The following is a 19,562-nucleotide window of genomic DNA, read 5'->3' as shown; positions in this document are numbered from 1 at the left end:
TTAACTTATGGATATCTGTAAAAACAGAGCCTGTTCATTAAGGTGTGGCATGCATTCAGAATGTACACTGATGCATCAGGTTTTACTATAATTATAAATAACTGCATTGCAGCCTTGAAGTAAACTGTGGCTCAATGGTGATGACGATATCACCAAACACCATGCTCCCCATGAATCTTTCACCCATACCCTTCCAAAATCCATTTCTGAATCTTCCACATCTGCACTGGTGACATGAAGCATTTTCACATAATCCCATGTTGGTCTGACCTCCTATCCTTCCCGTATTTTTACACCGCTCTTCTTATCCCACAATATCCTGGTACAAGCACTTCAACTTGCTCCACTCCTCTCACCTCAGCTTCAATGTCTTCAGCCTCTAACACCAACCAAGCTCCAAAGATACCAAATATCTTTATGTAGCCCACACACATTTGCTGCACCAAGTGATCTTTCAACTTCGGACATTTCAATCTTCATCTCATCTCACTTTTATCCCTTTTCTTGCTTGGCACTTTGCTCCTTTGTCACACTTTGCCATCCACATAGTCCATTTAATGCATATCCATGGTAATTTCTGCCACCATCAGCTCACTTTTCTCATTGACAAAACCCTTTCTGATCACTTCTCTGAAACCACAACGTTATATTCCCTTTTATAAAATCATAGAGTCATGCAGCACGGAAACAGGTCCATCTCGTCCAATTCGTCCATGTCCATTTAACCTCGTCCCATTTGCTTATGTTTCAGCTGTATTTCTCTAAACTTTTCCTGCTCCTGCATGCACGCTCCTGTCCAAGTGTATTTTAAATATTATTTCAAAGTAATTTTGGTCTGCAACCACTCTTGGAAATAAGTATCGCTACAATCACTTGCAATGAAACTCTCAAGTTTGGACCAGAGAAAAGAAAGAGAGAGAAAGTTATTCAGAATTCAGGCTAACGCAGGAGATAAATAACACCTTGCATCTCAGATCTCACGGAATATGTCTACGGTGCAGAAATGTTTCGAATGTACTGGCTAAGATAACTGAATAGATATTGTAGAAGGTGTTTGAAGAACATAAGCTACATATTTAAGCGTCTTTGAGTATATGAAAAGCGCTATATAAATAAAATGCATTATTATTATTATTATTGCAGTACTTTTACAGATTCTTTGCTTTCTGATATTCCAGAAAGATAAAAATAAACTGGTGCAGAAATTAAAGAACTATAATTAGTTCTAGATATCAGCGAAATATTCTTCACATTGTTTTACAACATACATCTTTCAGCCTATTGAATCTCTGACAGTTCACAAAAAAATCCCATCAAACCCATTCTTTATTTGATATCTCGGTAACCTATTCTATCTTAGATGTACATCAACTCCACCCTGATTCTTCTCCCACCCACATACGGTATAATCGTCAGTAGTTCCCCAAACTACAAACCAATGAATCTTAGGAAAGTGGGGGCAATCATCTGGGCACAAAAACCTGCAAACTCTACACAGGCAGCACCAAGTCAGGATCAAACCTAAGTAATTGCTAAAGCTAATGTACCAGTGTTACCCTGTTTCCATTGAATAACAAGAACCGATTTGGTAAAATCAGACACAAAGATGGTTCAATCTATCCATCTTACATGGTTCAATCTATCCATCTCAGCCAAAACATTATGACCACTGACAGGTGAAGTGAATAACATTGGTTATCTTGTTACAATGGCACCTGTCAAAGGGTGGGATATATTAGGCAGCAAGTGAACAGTCAGTTCTTGAAGTTGATGTGTTGGATGCAGGAGAAATGTGCAGGAGTAAAGACCTGAGCGACTTTGACAAGGGCCAAATTCTTATGGCCAGACAACTGGGTCAGAGTATCTCTGAAACAGCAAGGCTTGTGGGGTGTTCCCAGTCAGCAGTGGTGAGTACCTACTGACAGTGGTCCAAGGAGGGACAAACCACAAACTGGCGACAGGGTGTTGGGTGCCCAAGGCTCATCGATGCACGAGGGCAACGAAGGCTATCCCATCTGGTCCAAACCGACTGTGGGAAGACGACAAGCTGGTGGAGGGAGCGTGATGCTCTGGGCAATGTTCTGCCGGGAAACCCTGACATTCATGTGGATGTCAATTTGACACGTGTCACCTACCTAAACATCGGTGCAGATCAGGTACACCCCTTCATGGCAATGGTATTCCCTAATGGCAGTGGCCTCTTTCATCAGGATAATGCGCCCTGCCACACTACACACATTGTTTGGGAATGGTTTGAGGAACATGAAGTGTTCACGATGTTGCCCTGGCCTCCAAATTCTCCAGATCTCAATCCGATTGAGCATCTGTGGGATGTGCTGGATCGACAAGTCCGATCCAAGGCGGCTCCACCTCGCAACTTACAGGACTTGAAGGATTTGCTGCTAATGTTTTGATGCCAGATACCACAGGACATCTTCAGGGGTCTTGTAGAGTCCATGCCTTGGCGGGTCGGCGCTGTTTTGGCGGCACACGGAGGACCAGCAGCATATTCGGCAGGTGGTCATAATGTTTTGGCTCATCGGTGTATAGTCTATATCGGTGTATATAGTTACACATTATTTTTAAATGATTGGGGTAAATCTCCTGTTATCCAAGCCTGATGACAAGACAGCTTGAATTAATACATTGCATCGGCTGATTGTTCTGAGCTCAGATAAATGCTCCGCCTCAATGTCTGGTGCTTTGCAGTCAATAGATATTTTCTTATACAGTTGAACACCACAATTTCTTCAAAAACAACTGCAGTACCTCTTTGCCAATAAGCTTTTTAATGATTTTGAATAAATCTTGTATTAACTCAAAATATATTAAGAATTTATTATGGACCACTGATAAATTATGTCATTTCTCCAGAACAGCCTGCAATCAAAGCATTATATGCTAACTTTAATATCAACCAATTAGTACAATTATATTAAAATGCATGATTACAGAAATTATTCCCGATTTCCATCTAAATTGCACTTTTCATTAAATGCCAAGTGAAATTTGTGTTTTTGAAAGTTTTGTGAAAGTTGTATCACAATATTAAATATATGTTCAAATGACCTACCATCCTCTTCCGTGCGGACAATCACAGGAGTACTCTTCGGACCTGGCCCAACGTTCGTGTGAGCCATTACCCACACATGATATTCGGTCCACTTCTCCAGACCCTCAACTAGCGAGCTGGTTGTGTCTGCCTCAATGTTGTCCAAAACATGCTTTGTGTTGTCCTCACTGTCCACCGCCTGATATATAATGGAGTATTTGGTAATGACTCCGTTACGGCTATTTGCTGGCGGTGGGCGCCAACTTACCCGAATGCTCGTGGAGCTAATGGCGAGACCGTGGACATCTTGAGGGGGGGCAGAGGGGGCTAGTGAATAAATGGAGGGGGTGAAAAGTAATGAATGAAATAAAATGACAAAAGACTAACCAGAAAATACATACCAAAATAAAAATGCATGCAGACAACAAGCAATTCAACATTAAAGTTCGTCAAACATTTGATAATGTTTAAATTTACTAAATAATAATTGCATTCAGCCATGCATAAATATAGTAAAATAACAGTATGGTAGGTCAAAAATAAAGAAGATAAATGCTGAACAATCATGCAAAAGTACCTACCTTAAAGTGTACAAAATGCATCATTAATTAAACTGAGCTATATCTACAGTTAAAGTAGCATCATTTGGCACATTAACTGTAAAGGATTTGAACTGTCTGGGTAGGCATAAAAAGTAAATAGCTGAGTGTGTCCAATGTGATATCCTTATTAATGAACAGAGGGACAAGTTTTAAATGGATTCATGTAGTAGGCATCATCCCACAGCTGAGCCTGGATATTTAAAACTTATCATAAACCCAAGTATGAGCTCACACAGTAACAATTATGTTAATTCAATGAATTGGTAAACTATTAAAAAAAACTTCAAAAGCAAAAAGCAAATGTTAAAAATTCAAAATACGAAGATGTCAGAGAGAGAGAGAGAGAGAGAGAGAGAGAGAGAGAGAGAGAGAGAGAGAGAGAAAGAAAGAGAGCGAGGGGGAGAGAGAGGAGGGGGAGGGGGGAGAGGGACAGATACATGAATAGGAAACATTTATAAGGATGTGGGCCAAATGCCAACAAATGGGAGTATTTCAGATAAATATGTCTTTGTCAGTGTGGGTTGAAGCGGCTGTTTCTGTGCTGTATATCAATCAGCCTAACATTCACCATGTACAACACAAGACTATGATCTGTACGCAGGCAACCCACTATTGTTACACAAGGACACCATTCAAGCATCAAGTCTATGCCAGTTCATCGATAGCATGTAACAAAATTGTAACCTCTGGATTCTTGAAAGGGCCAGAAAATGTTAAAAGGAATTGAGCAACCTGAAATTTCCCCTTCAAGTTACATATCACCTCAATTTGGAAATTTGTTGCCCATCTTTTACCATCATTCTGAAGATCTGACCTGGACCCAACACATTGATGCAATCATTAAGAAAGCCCATCATGGCCTCTACTTCCTTTGAAGTTTGAGGTGATATGGTATGTCGATTAATGTTCTCTTAAACTTCTATAGGTGTATGGTAGAGTGCATATTGACTAGTTGCATCACAGCCAGATTCAGCAACTTAAACCCCCAGGAATCAAGGAGATTACAGAAAGTGATGAACACTGCTCAGTCCACCACGGGTACTGACCTCCCGATCATCGAAGGGATCTACAGGACTATTTTTTATGTTTGTTTATTATATTATTTATTGAGTGCTGTGTATACAAACCTGTTAATCTGCTGCTGCAAGTAAGAATTACATTGTTCCGCTTTGGGACATATGACAATAAAACACTCTTGACCACTGAATTAAAATCCTATAAAGCTATAACCTATAACCACTCGGTCAATACCTTTATCAACAAGGTGGCAGTAGTTTAAGAAGATGGCTCACCACCATCTTTTCACAGGCACTCAGGAGTGGGTACACATTCCAGAGTACAAGAAAAAAATCATGGGTCTCTGAGAACGTACCCTCAGAATATTTAACCTGCACTTTTGAAGTTATCTTTTCCCATTATATTCATGTTCACATTTATAATGGGAATGCTTCCATAAACAAGTTGTTCATTGTACAAAGCCACCATGTTCAAGGGCTCTTTAATGATTTCTTAAATAGTTTTAAATGGCATTTTTCCTGAAATTCCCAATGTCCAAATTAAAGGCCTTACCATGATTAAAAACACAGGTTTTTACTGATTAAATAGGTACGAAAGCAGCACATGCAATGCGAATAGTTGTAGTATTTCTTGATCTGGAGTAATTGGCATTGATTTGGTACGAGTTATCTTGTGGAATAGTTGCCACCCACATCTTAAAAGTATTTCCTCCAGTGTTCTTCAATTATGAACCAGTATTTTGACCCAGCTATGGTGAAGGAACAATACATTTTTTAATCCTCATGCTGTGTGACCTGCAAGGAGAAATTCTATGTTGTGGTGTTGTCGTCTGACTGCGGCCTTGTCTTTTCAGACAATACAGATTGCTTGTTTCAGAAGTGCAGCCAAAGAAGCCTTGTTCATTTAGCAATATATCATATAGATGGCAATAAAAGCAGCCACAGGGTGGATGAGGAAATGGCCCACATTTTGATTTTTAGTTTAGTTTAGAGATACAGTGCGGAAACAGGCCCTTCGTCCCACCGAGTCCGCATCGACCAGCGATCCCCATACACTATCACTATCCTACACATTAGGAACCATTTACAATTATACTGAGCCAATTGACCTGCAAACCTCTATGTTTTTGGAGTGTAGAATACTGGAGACCCTGGAGAAAGCCTACGCAGGTCACAGAAAGAACGTACAAGCTCCATACAGACAGCACCTGTAGTCAGGATCGAACCCGGGTCTCTGGCGCTGTAAATTGCTAATCTAATTGCTAATCTAAATTTTGAAATCGACCTGGATTCATCATTCTTTCATGGGAAGGCAATTACCATTGACCAACTATTCTACATATAAAAACCTACCTTCCCTCAATCATATAATTTTAATTTATGTTCCTTTGTGGTACAGTATCCCACCTTCTATTTGTATTCAATATTTAGGAAAATCGTTTATTTTTTAAATTTGTAATTAAGATCCAAAGAGGATATGTTCCAAATACTCTAGTTATTTTCTACCCATGATTCTTTTTCTTCACTCAAAGCAGAGCAGAGAAAAGCAGTGAATTATTTTTACGTGTTTTCAAATCAGGTTTGTGATTTGCACTAGAGATGTACACTAGACAATTAAACTGTATCACTAGATCAAACAAAATATTCCTGAATTAATACTGATAACTCAATTTGTAATTTTTGAAATGAATGAGATGCAAGTGTTTCAAAATTTTTCATCTGAGAAAACTAAAACACCTTCAAAGTATAAAGCAATCTCAATCACTTCCAGCGTCAAACTGCATACCTTCACTTCAAAAAGTACTATCTATACATGACAAATTATGTTCATGTTCGACCCCCTTACATATTACATACTCAAAGTCAATGTACATAAGAAATGCCATAAATAATTAATACCTGTTTAAACAGTTCCCCACTTAGCAGACTCAAGCAGAATAATCTAAAATAGTCTAAATCCATTTAAGTTCCAGTAAAAGATTATTCATAAGCCCTCTTAACATCAGCAATGGTTCCGAAGGCTCACACATTCCTCTTCAAGTTGTGGATTCAAGGCCCATTCCAGATACATGCACACAAAATATCTAGGTGAGAATTCCATCTTCTAGATGAGATGTTAAATCTCTGGTCTGGTCCGCGGGGTGGTCCGCGGGGTGGAATTAAAAGTTGAAAAAGAGCAGTTGACCAGCAAGCAGTGTCTTCACCAACATCCGTCAATTAACATATGTGGAATAGATTATGTAGATTTTGTTACATTGGAACCTTGGGAACTCTGCAGCAATTTTAATTTGTAATATTACCTCATTGGCTATTAAGCTTTTGGGGCCAACTCAAAATTATGAAGGCCACTTTACAAGATTATAAAAATATTTTGTAAATTACAAAATGCACTCATCTGCACAGAAGCAGCATTTTAACGCAGCTATTTGTTGTGAAAACCAAGGAAAATTATGGTTCACTGTCTTCAGTTACACCTTAGTAGACAGTTAAGCTCTCGCAAAATTTGTCAATTACTTGGAAAGCTAAACTCAAACGATAAGACTGAAGATAATGCACATTAAAAATCTGTTGGTTTGGAATAAGTTGAATTTTAACAAATGTGATTTAGAAATAGTAAAATGCACATTATACTGCATTTTTCATTGCAATAAAGGTGATACCCAGGATAATTATTTGCGTTGAATAAACACAGCTTTACCAACTGAGCTTGTTAACCATTATTATTCATTACATTCCCTGGACAACCATCTGAAATTGTCACAAATCCGAACAGAAATTTTAATACTTACTGGATTGCATGGTTTTTTCAGAAATTATTTGTGTGTATGCTCCTAAACCGTGCTCTGAACGTGCTGCTAAACGGAAGTAGTATGTTTTATCTGGCTTCAGTCCTTCCACAGTGTATGAAGATTTGGGGTCAAAGGTTACATGTTCCTGCAATGAAAATTCAGTGAGCCTTGAAAGTATTAACTGAACTATTGCTTTTATCTGTGTTCTTCTTTGAATGCTATTCTTCACACTGCTAAGTATAATTGAGAGCAACAAGTTAACTTACGTTGGATATTTAGTCTGATTTTTGAATGAGAGGTATTTTCCTAATACTTTTATACAACAATTTATATAATTACTACATAAATTACATGGCATCAAATTTAAATTCGTGAATCTTGACAAAGTACGAAAAAATACAAAATTGTGTGCAAATAGAAATTTGCATTTACAACCATCTTACATTTCAAGTAATTATTTACGCAACAGCATTTAACCTGCTATTTTAGTGGCTTTGTTTTGACCTGTTAATCAGTAAGATGCAAGTAAAACTTTGAAGTTCAACTGCACATCAATTAAATTTGCTTTGTCTAGCACACCAGTACTATGCTTCCATGTTAGCATTTTACTTATGTGTCTTCACTTGTTAACAGGCTTTTTTTAACAAAGCATTTCCAAGATTCTGCGACAATTGGTTATATCCACCAATTTATCACTTGACAACTGCACTCATTTTATTAAGGAAAGTAAAGCTTATTATTTTTGTCTTTTTCCAATTCAGTGAACTTACAAAGATTTTATTTAAATCTATATTAAATTCTTGCCTCTGTTTAATTAGCAAGTTCAAATCCTAGTCTGAAATGAAGTAAATCTATTGGGCATCAATAAATATGATACAATTTGTTTTATCATGCAAAGAGAAACCAAATTCTTCTAACTGATCCAAAATCCCCTACTCTGAAATCATGTTAGGTTCATTTACAACTATCATTAATTAATAGCTAGCTACCCATTGTTTAACTTCATATTCGGAACAAAGCCACATAAATGAAACATTTTAAAGGAACCCGAGGGCAACTTTTTTACACATAGAGCAGTGCTTATATGGAACAAGTCACCAGACAGAGTGGTAGTGGCAGGTATAATTACACCATTTAAAAGATGATTGGACAGGTATAGAGAAGGAAAGACAGAAGGATTTTGATTAGGCATAGACAAGAGGGATCAGTTTGATTGTACAATTTGGTTGGCATGTACGAATCTGTTTTGAAGAATCTGTTTTGTGTTGTATAGCTCTGTGCCCAACTCAGTGGGAGCTTCGCATTTCCCTTTAATTTTCATGCCACTACAGATGTAGACGTCATCATACCTCTTTGCCATCTTCCTCCTCAGAATACACCAATTCGTAATTGAGAATTTTTTCTTGTTGACGCACCACCCAAGAGAGCGCAATACTGGTATCGGACTCTGCTTCAGCTTGGAACTCAGCTGGCTGTGCAGGAACTGTAGAAGAATGAAATTGAAAGCAACATTCAACCGTTATAAGTATATTCCCGTTTCTACCAAAAATCTTTCATGTATTAATTTTCTCAAATAGTTTTGCTGGCAACAATTCTGTTAAAACTGGTTTGCTTTGGCATACAGTACATACTTCAACCAAATAGTCCTTTCTCAAAGTCTGTGCTGTATTTTATCAACTATTATTTTCAAAAAAGGTACCCTGTGTGCAACTACTGTTGTTAGATTAGAAATGAAGGCAGAATCTCCTGGCTTTTAATCAATTAACTGGGCAGTCACTTTGGATTCTCAAAAACAAGTGAAATCCTGTCTTCAACTGCTAAGTGGCAGCCTTAGGATACCTGCAATGTTCTTTTGTACTCCTCATGGAGTTAATGGAGCAGTGCAAACCTCTAATTTTCCAGCTCTTCGGTGGAGAAATCAGCTTTCTGAACCAGTGGCATGTTAATCTGGCACATGTAGTGAGTTCCAATTGAAATTAATGGGAACAAACAGCTGTCAGCACTTCAGTAACTCGACTTTCTTACAGTATTCAATTAGTTTCCATGTATTTCGTTGGCATTCACATTCAGTCTCAGTGAAAGTTTTAATAGTAGGTTAGCATGGGCTCCAGGCTTTCCAGCTGTTAAAGCCATTCTGGGAGTGCAGCCAGGCACTTGCACTAGGGCTCATGGATCAGCTGAGAGTTGACCTCCCAGAAGATGACACCAATGGTGGAAAAAAAATCACCAGTTCAAGGGCCGGTGACAGCAACCTATTTTCTTCTCTGACACCATAAGACGTAGTAATATTCTTTGTTGGGATCCCTGAAGCTACATATAAGCACTAAAGCATGTATTACTTCTCATAAATACAACAATCACATTTTAATACGTTTAGTCCTGTACAATTGTCACAAAGTATATTTGCTGTTGCAATACCCTATGTTAATAAGCCTTTAAACAAAGTATTCCACATGAATAATTTTATGAGGTAACAAAGCTTTTTGGACCATGTTAAACTGGTGAATACCAAATAATGTTGCCTTGTCTTAGACGAAAACACATACATTTCAGATCACCACGAGGAGCATATAATAACATGAATAGAACTAGAAATGCTGGGACTACTATCTGGCCATGGACTGCAAATGTTTGTATCACTCTTTGGCATAGAAACTTCACTGTTAAATCTAATCCTGTCCTCAGACAATAGCCTAACATAATCTTCCTAGTTGTCACTGGAGACCATTAAGGAATGGAAATTCTGGCTTAATGCCTCCAAACACATTAGAAAGGGGCCAAATATCTGATCTGTACTATCAAGTGTAACTAACTAAATAAATGCCAGTAATCAGAAATGAGATCACCTGGTTTGCTTACTTAGTAGCGCAAGACCAAATGTAGAAGAATAGATAGGCTACCCATGTAATTACAATGTACACTGTGCAATAAAAAGTAAGAACGATTTTTCCCTATATAAATCTGATGATCTGGGTGGCAAATGGGAAGTTACTGTATTATTTACTATTCAGCGATACCTGCCACTTAGCAGTTGAAGACAGGATTTCACTTGTTTTTGAGAATCCAAAGTGACTGCCCAGTTAATTGATTAAAAGCCAGGAGATTCTGCCTTCATTTCTAATCTAACAACAGTAGTTGCACACAGGGTACCTTTTTTGAAAATAATAGTTGATAAAATACAGCACAGACTTTGAGAAAGGACTAGTTTTAATTCACTAGTTGTGGACATCACTGGCTAGGCCGGCACTGGCCAATCTTACTTATTTGTGAATTGAGTGGGTTGCTAAACCAATTTAGCTGAGAGTCAATCACACACTGTGGTTCTGGAGAACAGAAGATTTTCTAATGAAGGGCAATGGCGAGGTAAATGTTTGAAATGCAATTCAGCTTTTTAACTCCAGATTTATTTTGTTACTTGAATTTATGTTTTATGCCATTGTAATGTAATTCAAACTCATGTCTTGAAATCAATAATCCAAAGTCAATGGATTCTGGTTCAGTAATATAACCACTATGCTATTGCACCATTGCAAGATCTTTGGATATTGCCAAGTCAACCAATCTACTAACACAAGGTATCACAAAATGCTGGAGTAACTCAGCAGGTCAGGCAGCATCTCTGGAGAGAAGGAATGGGTGACGTTTCGGGTCGAGACCCTTCTTCAGACTCACATGCTTGAAACCTGCCTAAATTTACTTGGCTTGAACTTAGGATCCATCAAAAATAGGATTTGTAATCAAAATGTGCTTCATGGAAATTAAATTCTAGGTGAATTTAACATAAGCAAAACCAATATCTATTAATGCTACCTAAAACTATAGTCATAGACATTACTTGCCCTCCATTTATCCAAGCTTGGAAGTCAAAACGTAAAAACAGCCATAGGTGGAAAAATTGTGCAACTCACCTCCTTGCTGGGTTTTAACTTGTATAATATTAGATGATGGTCCATCCCCCATTGAAGTAAATGCCAGTACCTGGATACTGTATGTGGTGCCTGTTGTTAAGCTACTGATGGTTGTTAGATGACTATCGTCCAAGTTATGCTTGTTCCACATATTCAAAGCCAACTTGGAGTCAGTTGTATAGTACACCCGATATCCCCGAATCTGCCCATTGGGCTCTTCTGGCTCTTTCCACTGGATTAACATGGTACTGGCACTGAGCATACGTGCCTGAACTTTTAAAGGTGGGCTCGATGGAACTTGTTCACCTGTCCGAGTTTCTATTATTTCACTGGGAGGCCCTCTACCAATATTGTTTACTGCAATAATTCGGAATTCATATTCCGAGTATGGGCTGAGGCCTCCAATGCTATACCGTGTGGTGGCAACTCCATCTATCTCTTGAAAGGGTCCATCTGAGGATTTTGGTTTATATTGAATCACATAAAACGGTATCATTTCCATATTTCCCGATTCCCAGGTCAGTGTAACACTGGTAGCTGTTGTCTCTGTTACGCTTGTCATAGTTGGTGGCTTTGGTAAAGCTAGAATGCATAAACAGTTATATTTATTAGCTACTTCAAGGTGCAAAATAAACATTTAGATGAGTGAAATGAATAATAATATAACTTAAATGGATCAACATATGACTAATTACATTTCAAAACCAATTCACTAAGGGATTAGGGAAAAAAATGCCTTAAATATAAACCATAACTTAATTGTTATCAAAATTTGCTGCCTCTGAATTACCATTAAGCACAAACATAGGCCCATCAGCACTTAAATTTATGCTCCCCATCAAACATCCATTTCCACTAATCCAATTTTTATTCACTCTTCATTCCCATTAACTCTTTCCAGATTTTGTTACTTCCTATACATTGGGGGCAATTTGGGGGATGAAACTAGGCTGCTGGAGCTATAAGGTAGCAGGTCTTCTAGCTGTGTCACAAATGAAGATTGAATTAACTAACTTTGAGAGAAATCCATTCATTGGACTTTTCTGTTTGACGCTGCCTTTTATTAAATCAAATAATTATTAATTTCTTACTGCACTGTAACTTTTATTCTTGTATTTTCTACCTGTCATTCTATTTTTAGCTTGTTTTCATTTTCTATTCTCTTTAATGACTATTTTTAATTGCTTTTAACTGCTCTTTAATGTTTTATGTCAAGCACTTTGAATTGCCTTGTTGCTGACATGTGCTATATAAATAAACTTGCCTTGCCTTCCCTTGTAAACTTCTTGTAATTCTGTCGCACTACCAAAGAAGTTATTTTATCAAGTAGGAATAAATGTACAGCTATAGTAAGCTCCCCTTTTTCGCAAAGGAAGATGAAAACCAGAAAGGAAAAGTTAAAATGGCAGTTCACTTTCGCCAAATAAGAAGTACTTCTCTAATTAATGAGGGCAGACAATATGAATGTATAATAGTTGTACATTTATTTATTTACCTTTAACTGTTATTTGTGCTGTTGCCTCAATGACACCCAACGAAGACATGGCAACACACGTGTAGCTCCCAGATTCCTTGATATTAACTAGTTCCAGAACATTTCGTCCAACAGGCATATCCTCTTCTGGTGTCAATTCTACTGCTCCAGCCACCCATTTCACATAGGGCATGGGTGACCCCACAGCTACACAAGTGAGGTTGACGCTGCCGCCTGGCATCACTTCATGGCTAGTGGGTGGGATAGAGAACCGCGGGGGGACACGGCGCACTGAAAAGAAAGATACTTCAGGTAGTATACAGAATACCAAGTCTGATATATTACATGCAGTGGCCACAAGCCTCATCCACCCACCACACCAAGGTTTCTTGATAAAGACTAGTTACTTCATTGAGAAAATAAACTGCAGTCATAAAATTGGAAAAAACTGTATAGCCAATGCCTAAATAATGCAAGCAACAGGCAACAATATTTGGTGTATGGTGCAAATTAAACCTGTATGAGGAACAAAATATTTCTACTCCACCTGGCAAATGTATTGAACAAAAGAAATATACTCTGTATTTGAATCGTAAGTAATATTTATAAATGGAATGTTGCAGAATGTAGAATTTTTATCATTTACTTAAATATATATTTGAAATTAAAAGCAGCACTAGATATCAGAAAGTTTCCGTAATTTGGGATCCACTAGAATCTTTGGAAATTTAGTGGAAGTTTCTGTTTTGGCTACCTGGCTAGGATTGATAAATAGCAAATCATGCCATGGGTTATTTCCAATTCTCCATTCTTCAGGTCACCATGCAATGCCTTAGAGGGTGGTGGGGGCACCAGCAATCAGGAAATACCAGTGAAAGAGGTAATTTGCACACCATTTCAACTTTCATTAGGGATGCATTATGCTCTAAACAGCTAAACTAACATTAATGACTCTTATGAGGTGATCTGCAGGAACAATGAGCCCTACCATTTCATAAGCGCAGCAGTGAGTTAATTCCTCAAATTATCTTCACTTACAATGTTCTCTAAATATGCAAACCATTTATTAATTGCAGAGAACATGTAATCGCAATAAAGGATCACTTCTAAAAATCCAAAATACAGAACACCTTGGTTCTTGGGCGAATAAGGCAGATACACTCCCTATATATTGTTCTTACAATCAAAACGTTACGGATGATCCACATACAGCAGAAACAAGAATAACTGCTGACAACCTTGTATCTATTATATTCTTTTGAGAATTTAAAATATGGAAAACTTAAAACTAAAAGATAAATCATTCCTTTTCTTAAAATAAAGGTATGATTTTAAATGTTGTTTCTGCAGCTTCCAACAAAATATATGCTTGTAGTGGTCAGGTAAATTTTACAAAAATGGCAGATTGCTCTACACCACATTTTATTTTTAATTTCTGAATCAGAATTAAATTCATAAAAGATCTGGAAAGGTCTAAGCATTGACACCAAATAAATAGCTGGTAAATAATTTGAACAAATAATTTACTTAGGTTTCCCAACTTAAATTTTTAAACTTTTTATATATATTAAACTAAAATTGAAAAGAAGTTTGAAAATCACTTAAAATTCAATACTGCTTTTAGTATTGTCATGCACAAATCCAAAAGAAAATACAGCTGGGTGAAATATGACAATTCTTGAATTAAAACATGCATTGAAATGCATCAAATTGTCAGATATGGGAATCATTTTTAAAAACCTAACAAAACAGGCAAGAGGAAATTTCAATGGTGAATTGTTCAAGTTTACCTACCCAAAATGTTCAAATCAACATCCAAAAACTCTGTATCATTAAACACTGGTGTTGCATCACACCAAAATATATTAAGATAAATCTTCTCAAAGGGTGATAATGGTATGGAGTGTAACAAAATATTCTGAATTATCTTACAAGAAATCAACCTGCTAGTGATTTGTATCTTGGAACCAGCAGAGTGGGCCACAGACAATTTTGTTCTTGCATTTTTACTCCCAAAAAACTGTAGCTCAAACCATTGACACAATATAAAAAATATATTTGTTCAACTTAGTTTTGATTGATTTCATTTTATTGGAATTTTGTAACGCTTGTATTATAAATGGGCATAATGCCCTTACATAATTGTGCAACAGGTAAATGTCATTACAGATTTTCCTGAAGGAAAAAAAGTCCCACAATTTTATTAGTCATTTAAGAACAGTGTAATTCAGATGGGAGTTGATGTACTTGACTATCAATCAGACTGCAAGTACCAGGACAAGATAACTTAATTGCTTGTCACTGTTAGACTGGGTTGGCTTGAGTTAGAGTAATATTCATCACCTGAAGTTGCCTAGCTCAGCTGGCTTCATATAATTGAATTTCATCAAGAATTGTGTTAGACCTACATGGTCCCCCTTGAGTCTCAATGTCGAAGAAATAAGAAAAATAACTATACCTCACTCTGTTGAAATTGTATCATTGTTGGCTATTGATAAAAATTATAATACAAGTTGGGAAATAATCACCCAGTCCAGATCATCTTTCACTACAAGTTGCAAAGGGAGAAAAATCAAATATGACAAGAAATACTCTTTAAAAGAAATGTGGTGTGCTCACAACTACCAATTTTGCAATTTGGAATACTTATAACATACTTTCTAAAAATTACAAAATTTCAAGTAACTCACCCTTCATAATACCCAAGATAATAGCTAATATATTTATAAGAAAAACTCAAAACCAGTGGCTTCAGTACCATTAGAATGTTGGTATTTAGATATAAATTCTCCAAGAAAAATATTCATTGGTACACATCAACATCATTTTGCGAGAATTACAGTGCCATGACAGGGATCATAAAATAGCATTTTTTATCTGTTTGAGACTATCATGTCTGGTTTAGATTAGCTGCAGTGTCATGAAGCTTGACTGTTCTTCTCCAGACTGGATGTTTTGCTCCTGTTACTATTTAATGTTCAAGTAGTTGCAGAGATTAACCCACCATTATTCATGGAAATGGAAATGATTTCACATGATGGCGATTTATCAAACTGAACATCTTCAGACTATTAAATGATGATCAATTTAGTCTTGTTTAACAAAAATTAAATACCACTTTTGAATAATAACTTTTGGATAAACTATTGAAAACCTGAGAATTGGGGGAGTTCATTTCCACTGCACTGAAAACGTGCAGTGAACCAATTTATAAACGCTTGCCTCATAAGCAAAAAATGCAGTGTGCTTACATTCAATCATCATGCTCCCATGCAGTTCAAAGCAAGGTTAAAGAATCAGAATAAGAGGGAACACAAAGAGCTAATGCAATTAATTGCAGAAATAAAATGGTTTGCACAAAATTCCACACACATGAAACAAACACCATGCACTTCACTATGTCATAGAATGTCACAGGAGCATATTTATATTATCAGATGTCAGCAATGGAACTATGTAGCTATTAAGACTATTAAGTACCAGAACTGGGATGGGCATTCAAAATTATATTTCCACACAAAATGCTTTTCTATCTTCACCAGTGCAAGCAATTGCAGCTTCCATTGAACTCTCCCTTACTTTATTTACTTACAAAAAGTTCCCAACATGTAGAAGACCACCATGTAGAATTGGTATATTTTGCTGAATTTGCTAAACTGGTATCAAAACTATGCATTAGCCTATTTACATCGACAATGCCTCCAAATTCTTATTCCATATCATTCTACTTGGGGGCCGCTTTTGAGTCACATTCCCAAACAGCTACGGTATACAATCTGAGAAAATTATTAGAATTTCCACTACCCAAATTGAGCAAACAAAATAAAACATAATTTAATTGCAAAGAGAATGGGAATACGATGGTTATAGTACCTAATTTTATGTGTTCAAAGGCTCCAAGCAACCAATCTTATTTCAGGTCTCTGCAAGTGTCATTTTATATTTATTTACAAATGGGATGGACGGACCTATTCCATGTCTCCCATAAAATAATACCAAACCCATAAAAATAAAATATTAACTACCTCTATGTACAATGTATTAGTTTCTTATAAACGCTGCTGCTAAAAATGAGACCAAGGTACAAAGGTTTTAGTCTTGATAAGTAAAACTGCATCTAATTACAGAGGAACAGAACTTCCCAAAATATGAGAGAGTTATGACTTCATTTTGTTATAAATATCAGCGTGAACTCAGCGGGGGAAAATGGGCTATGCAGTGCACAATGAAAAAAGCAAAGTATATTTGTAAATGTTAACTAGTCACCATTTGAAATGTCTGATTGTCAAAGATATTATTACTTTGAACTTGACATTAAAGTTTAATCTATTTTGGACAAGTTTTTTTGCTCAAATCTTTGAAAACAAACTATAATTTTGGCAGAAAATAATTTAAATTGCTTTAATTTGTTTGTAAACATAAACACTTCCTTTAAAGACCAGTATAACATTTCAGATTATACTTCTAACTACAATGGACAAACTTAACATTGCTAAGTTGTTGAGGCCCTTTATTTCCAAATCTTTCACATCTGCACTTTCCTGCGTCCATTTAACCATGTCAACTAATTTTAAGGTTTCAAATATTAATATCGGAACTAATAGTAAAACAGACGTCAGTTCCTGAAGAATATTCCCGAATGGAGAATGCAGCTGTGATGCTTTTGTTTGTTACATGTTACATAAAGAATGAAATGCAAGCCAAAATGTTGGGAGTTAAACCCCACATCCTTCCATGCAAGAATCTATTATAGCACATACTAAACACAAACTCACCGAGAAAAAATAGAGGGGGAGAAATAATAATTCACCATGCTCTGACATATTCACATAGCATTAGCATCGAACATGTATTGATTACTCTGTTGCTTTCAAGCTGGTAGCTGATATTGCTTAAAGGCATTAAATTAGTCAATTTTTACTTCAAGAGACCTCAAATAACTGAATGATGCTGTCAACTAAGATATAATTTTTAAAAATTGAAGTATAACTTTAACGAAAAAAAGATTGATTTCACTTGCACTTGGAATTTGATTCAAAAGACGCTGTAGGTAGAAGCGTTTGTTCATGCACTGTACTATTGTTCATGATGGCTTCAGCAAATGAACAACAATAATGAGACCCAGATATGAAGTCAATGTTTCTCCTTCATTTTCACACTTCAGTGAAGAAAAGAATGAAATCTTCTAAAGGAAAGTCTAACCAAATATCACCTGCCTGAATAAATTGGAGTAAAGGACAAACGTGATTTTGGATTTTATTTGGGGCATTTTTGTGCTATTCTAAAGATGCTTCAATGTGTATTTTCACAGGTTACAAATTCATTATCCACAATGAGTTGGACAAAATGGTGAATGATGAAGAAACAGTGTTTGCTACTTTGCTCAAATATGGCTGCCCATAACGTTTAATGATCACCTATGGCAAAAATTCCCCTTAAAAAAGTTAACTGACTATAAAATATTTTGGGGTTCTGAAAGGAACATGAAAAATGCCATATAAATTTGAATCTGTTCCCTTATTGCAACAAACTAAGATATTTTAAATATTTTATAGTGGTACTTGTAACTCACATTAATCTGAAAGATTTTTTTAAATTTTTCTTGAAAGATGCAAAAAATGTGACTTGTTGGTGGAAAAGGAAGGCACAAATCCAACTGTTTCTGCATCATATGAGGTTAATTTTGGAAGAGGCAAAAGATTTGGTTGGAGAAAGGGTCCCTTAGATTATTGTGCAGGCAAAATGAATGGCATTCGAATTATTCAGATATAGAAATGGGGCCCATCAGCATCACTGGGTATTATAAAGTCATTCTAGAAAAATGCCTTAAGAATTAGGGGAAATGAGGCAAAGCTGGAAAGAAGAAATGTAACGGCCTTTTCTTTTAGTTTGGATTTTCTCTGTTCGCACCTTTCAAATTTAGATAAGAGGCAAAAATGGAAAAAAACAGAATGGATTGCTGGGTCAATTAAAAAGACAATTAAGAGTCAGGTGGAAGAATCTCCAAAAACATAATAAACCAAACTGCACTCAACTTCAAACTTTCGGGGGGAAAATCAGCCTATATTGTATAGTGCCTTTCATACTTGAGTACTTTTCAGAGGTCTTCATAGTTCATCAAATAAACCTCTATTCTTATTCACAAATTCAATTTGCTACAGGAAACATTGTTCAAATATGTCAAGACTTTTAATACATTTGGTTATGGATTTGATATTTTAAGCTTAGTGGATCCCCAAAATTTAAACTGTCAAAATATGCTACCTTATTTGACCTACAAATATCAACTGGAAAGCATGAGTAAAAACAGTTTTGAGATGGCTTTGGACTTTCTAACCTAATTCTGATGTTTTTTTAACACATGTAAAATATCTGCCATTGTATGGCCCAATAAACATATAATGATTAACACTAGTGTTAATGACTAGTCAGAAGTAGGGTCTCAGAGATGCTGCCTGTCCCGCCCGCTGAGTTACTCCCGGCATTTTGTGTCTATAATGTTTAACACAATTTGTAACAAATCCAAATAAAAACAAATTGATAAATCATTTTGATTTATTAAAAACATAAAATTTGGTGTAAAAGTGAAACCAGATTCAAATTCTGTTTATTGGTAAGATACCCAAATAAATTGTTTATGAGCATCTCAGAATTTTTAAAGAATGTTACAAATATTTTATTTTGGGTTTGGGCTATAGCTTTGGGATATAGTTCATACTTA

The 19,562-nt window shown here is 36.3% G+C and overlaps 1 protein-coding gene across 22 annotated transcripts in view; it reads right to left on the bottom strand.

Moving 5' to 3' along the window:
* The window catches only part of ptprfa (protein tyrosine phosphatase receptor type Fa), a 312,377-nt gene that overhangs the window by 111,084 nt on the left and 181,731 nt on the right, over positions 1 to 19,562 (bottom strand). For 13 of the 22 annotated variants that reach the window (XM_078408325.1, XM_078408329.1, XM_078408326.1 and 10 more), the window contains 5 exons: positions 12,863 to 13,132; positions 11,368 to 11,949; positions 8,809 to 8,942; positions 7,460 to 7,604; positions 3,074 to 3,379 (listed from right to left, as the gene is read on the bottom strand). In XM_078408325.1, coding sequence (XP_078264451.1) covers positions 3,074 to 3,379; positions 7,460 to 7,604; positions 8,809 to 8,942; positions 11,368 to 11,949; positions 12,863 to 13,132 — 1,437 coding nt within the window. The remainder of the gene's footprint in view (positions 1 to 3,073; positions 3,380 to 7,459; positions 7,605 to 8,808; positions 8,943 to 11,367; positions 11,950 to 12,862; positions 13,133 to 19,562) is intronic. The other 9 variants (XM_078408335.1, XM_078408337.1, XM_078408344.1 and 6 more) reach the window with 1 other exon arrangement.

This window comes from Rhinoraja longicauda, chromosome 11 (genome assembly GCF_053455715.1).
Source record: "Rhinoraja longicauda isolate Sanriku21f chromosome 11, sRhiLon1.1, whole genome shotgun sequence".
NCBI lineage: Eukaryota > Metazoa > Chordata > Chondrichthyes > Rajiformes > Arhynchobatidae > Rhinoraja > Rhinoraja longicauda.
Note: the sequence above shows the minus strand (reverse complement) of the source record. Positions and strands in the feature narration are given on the sequence as shown.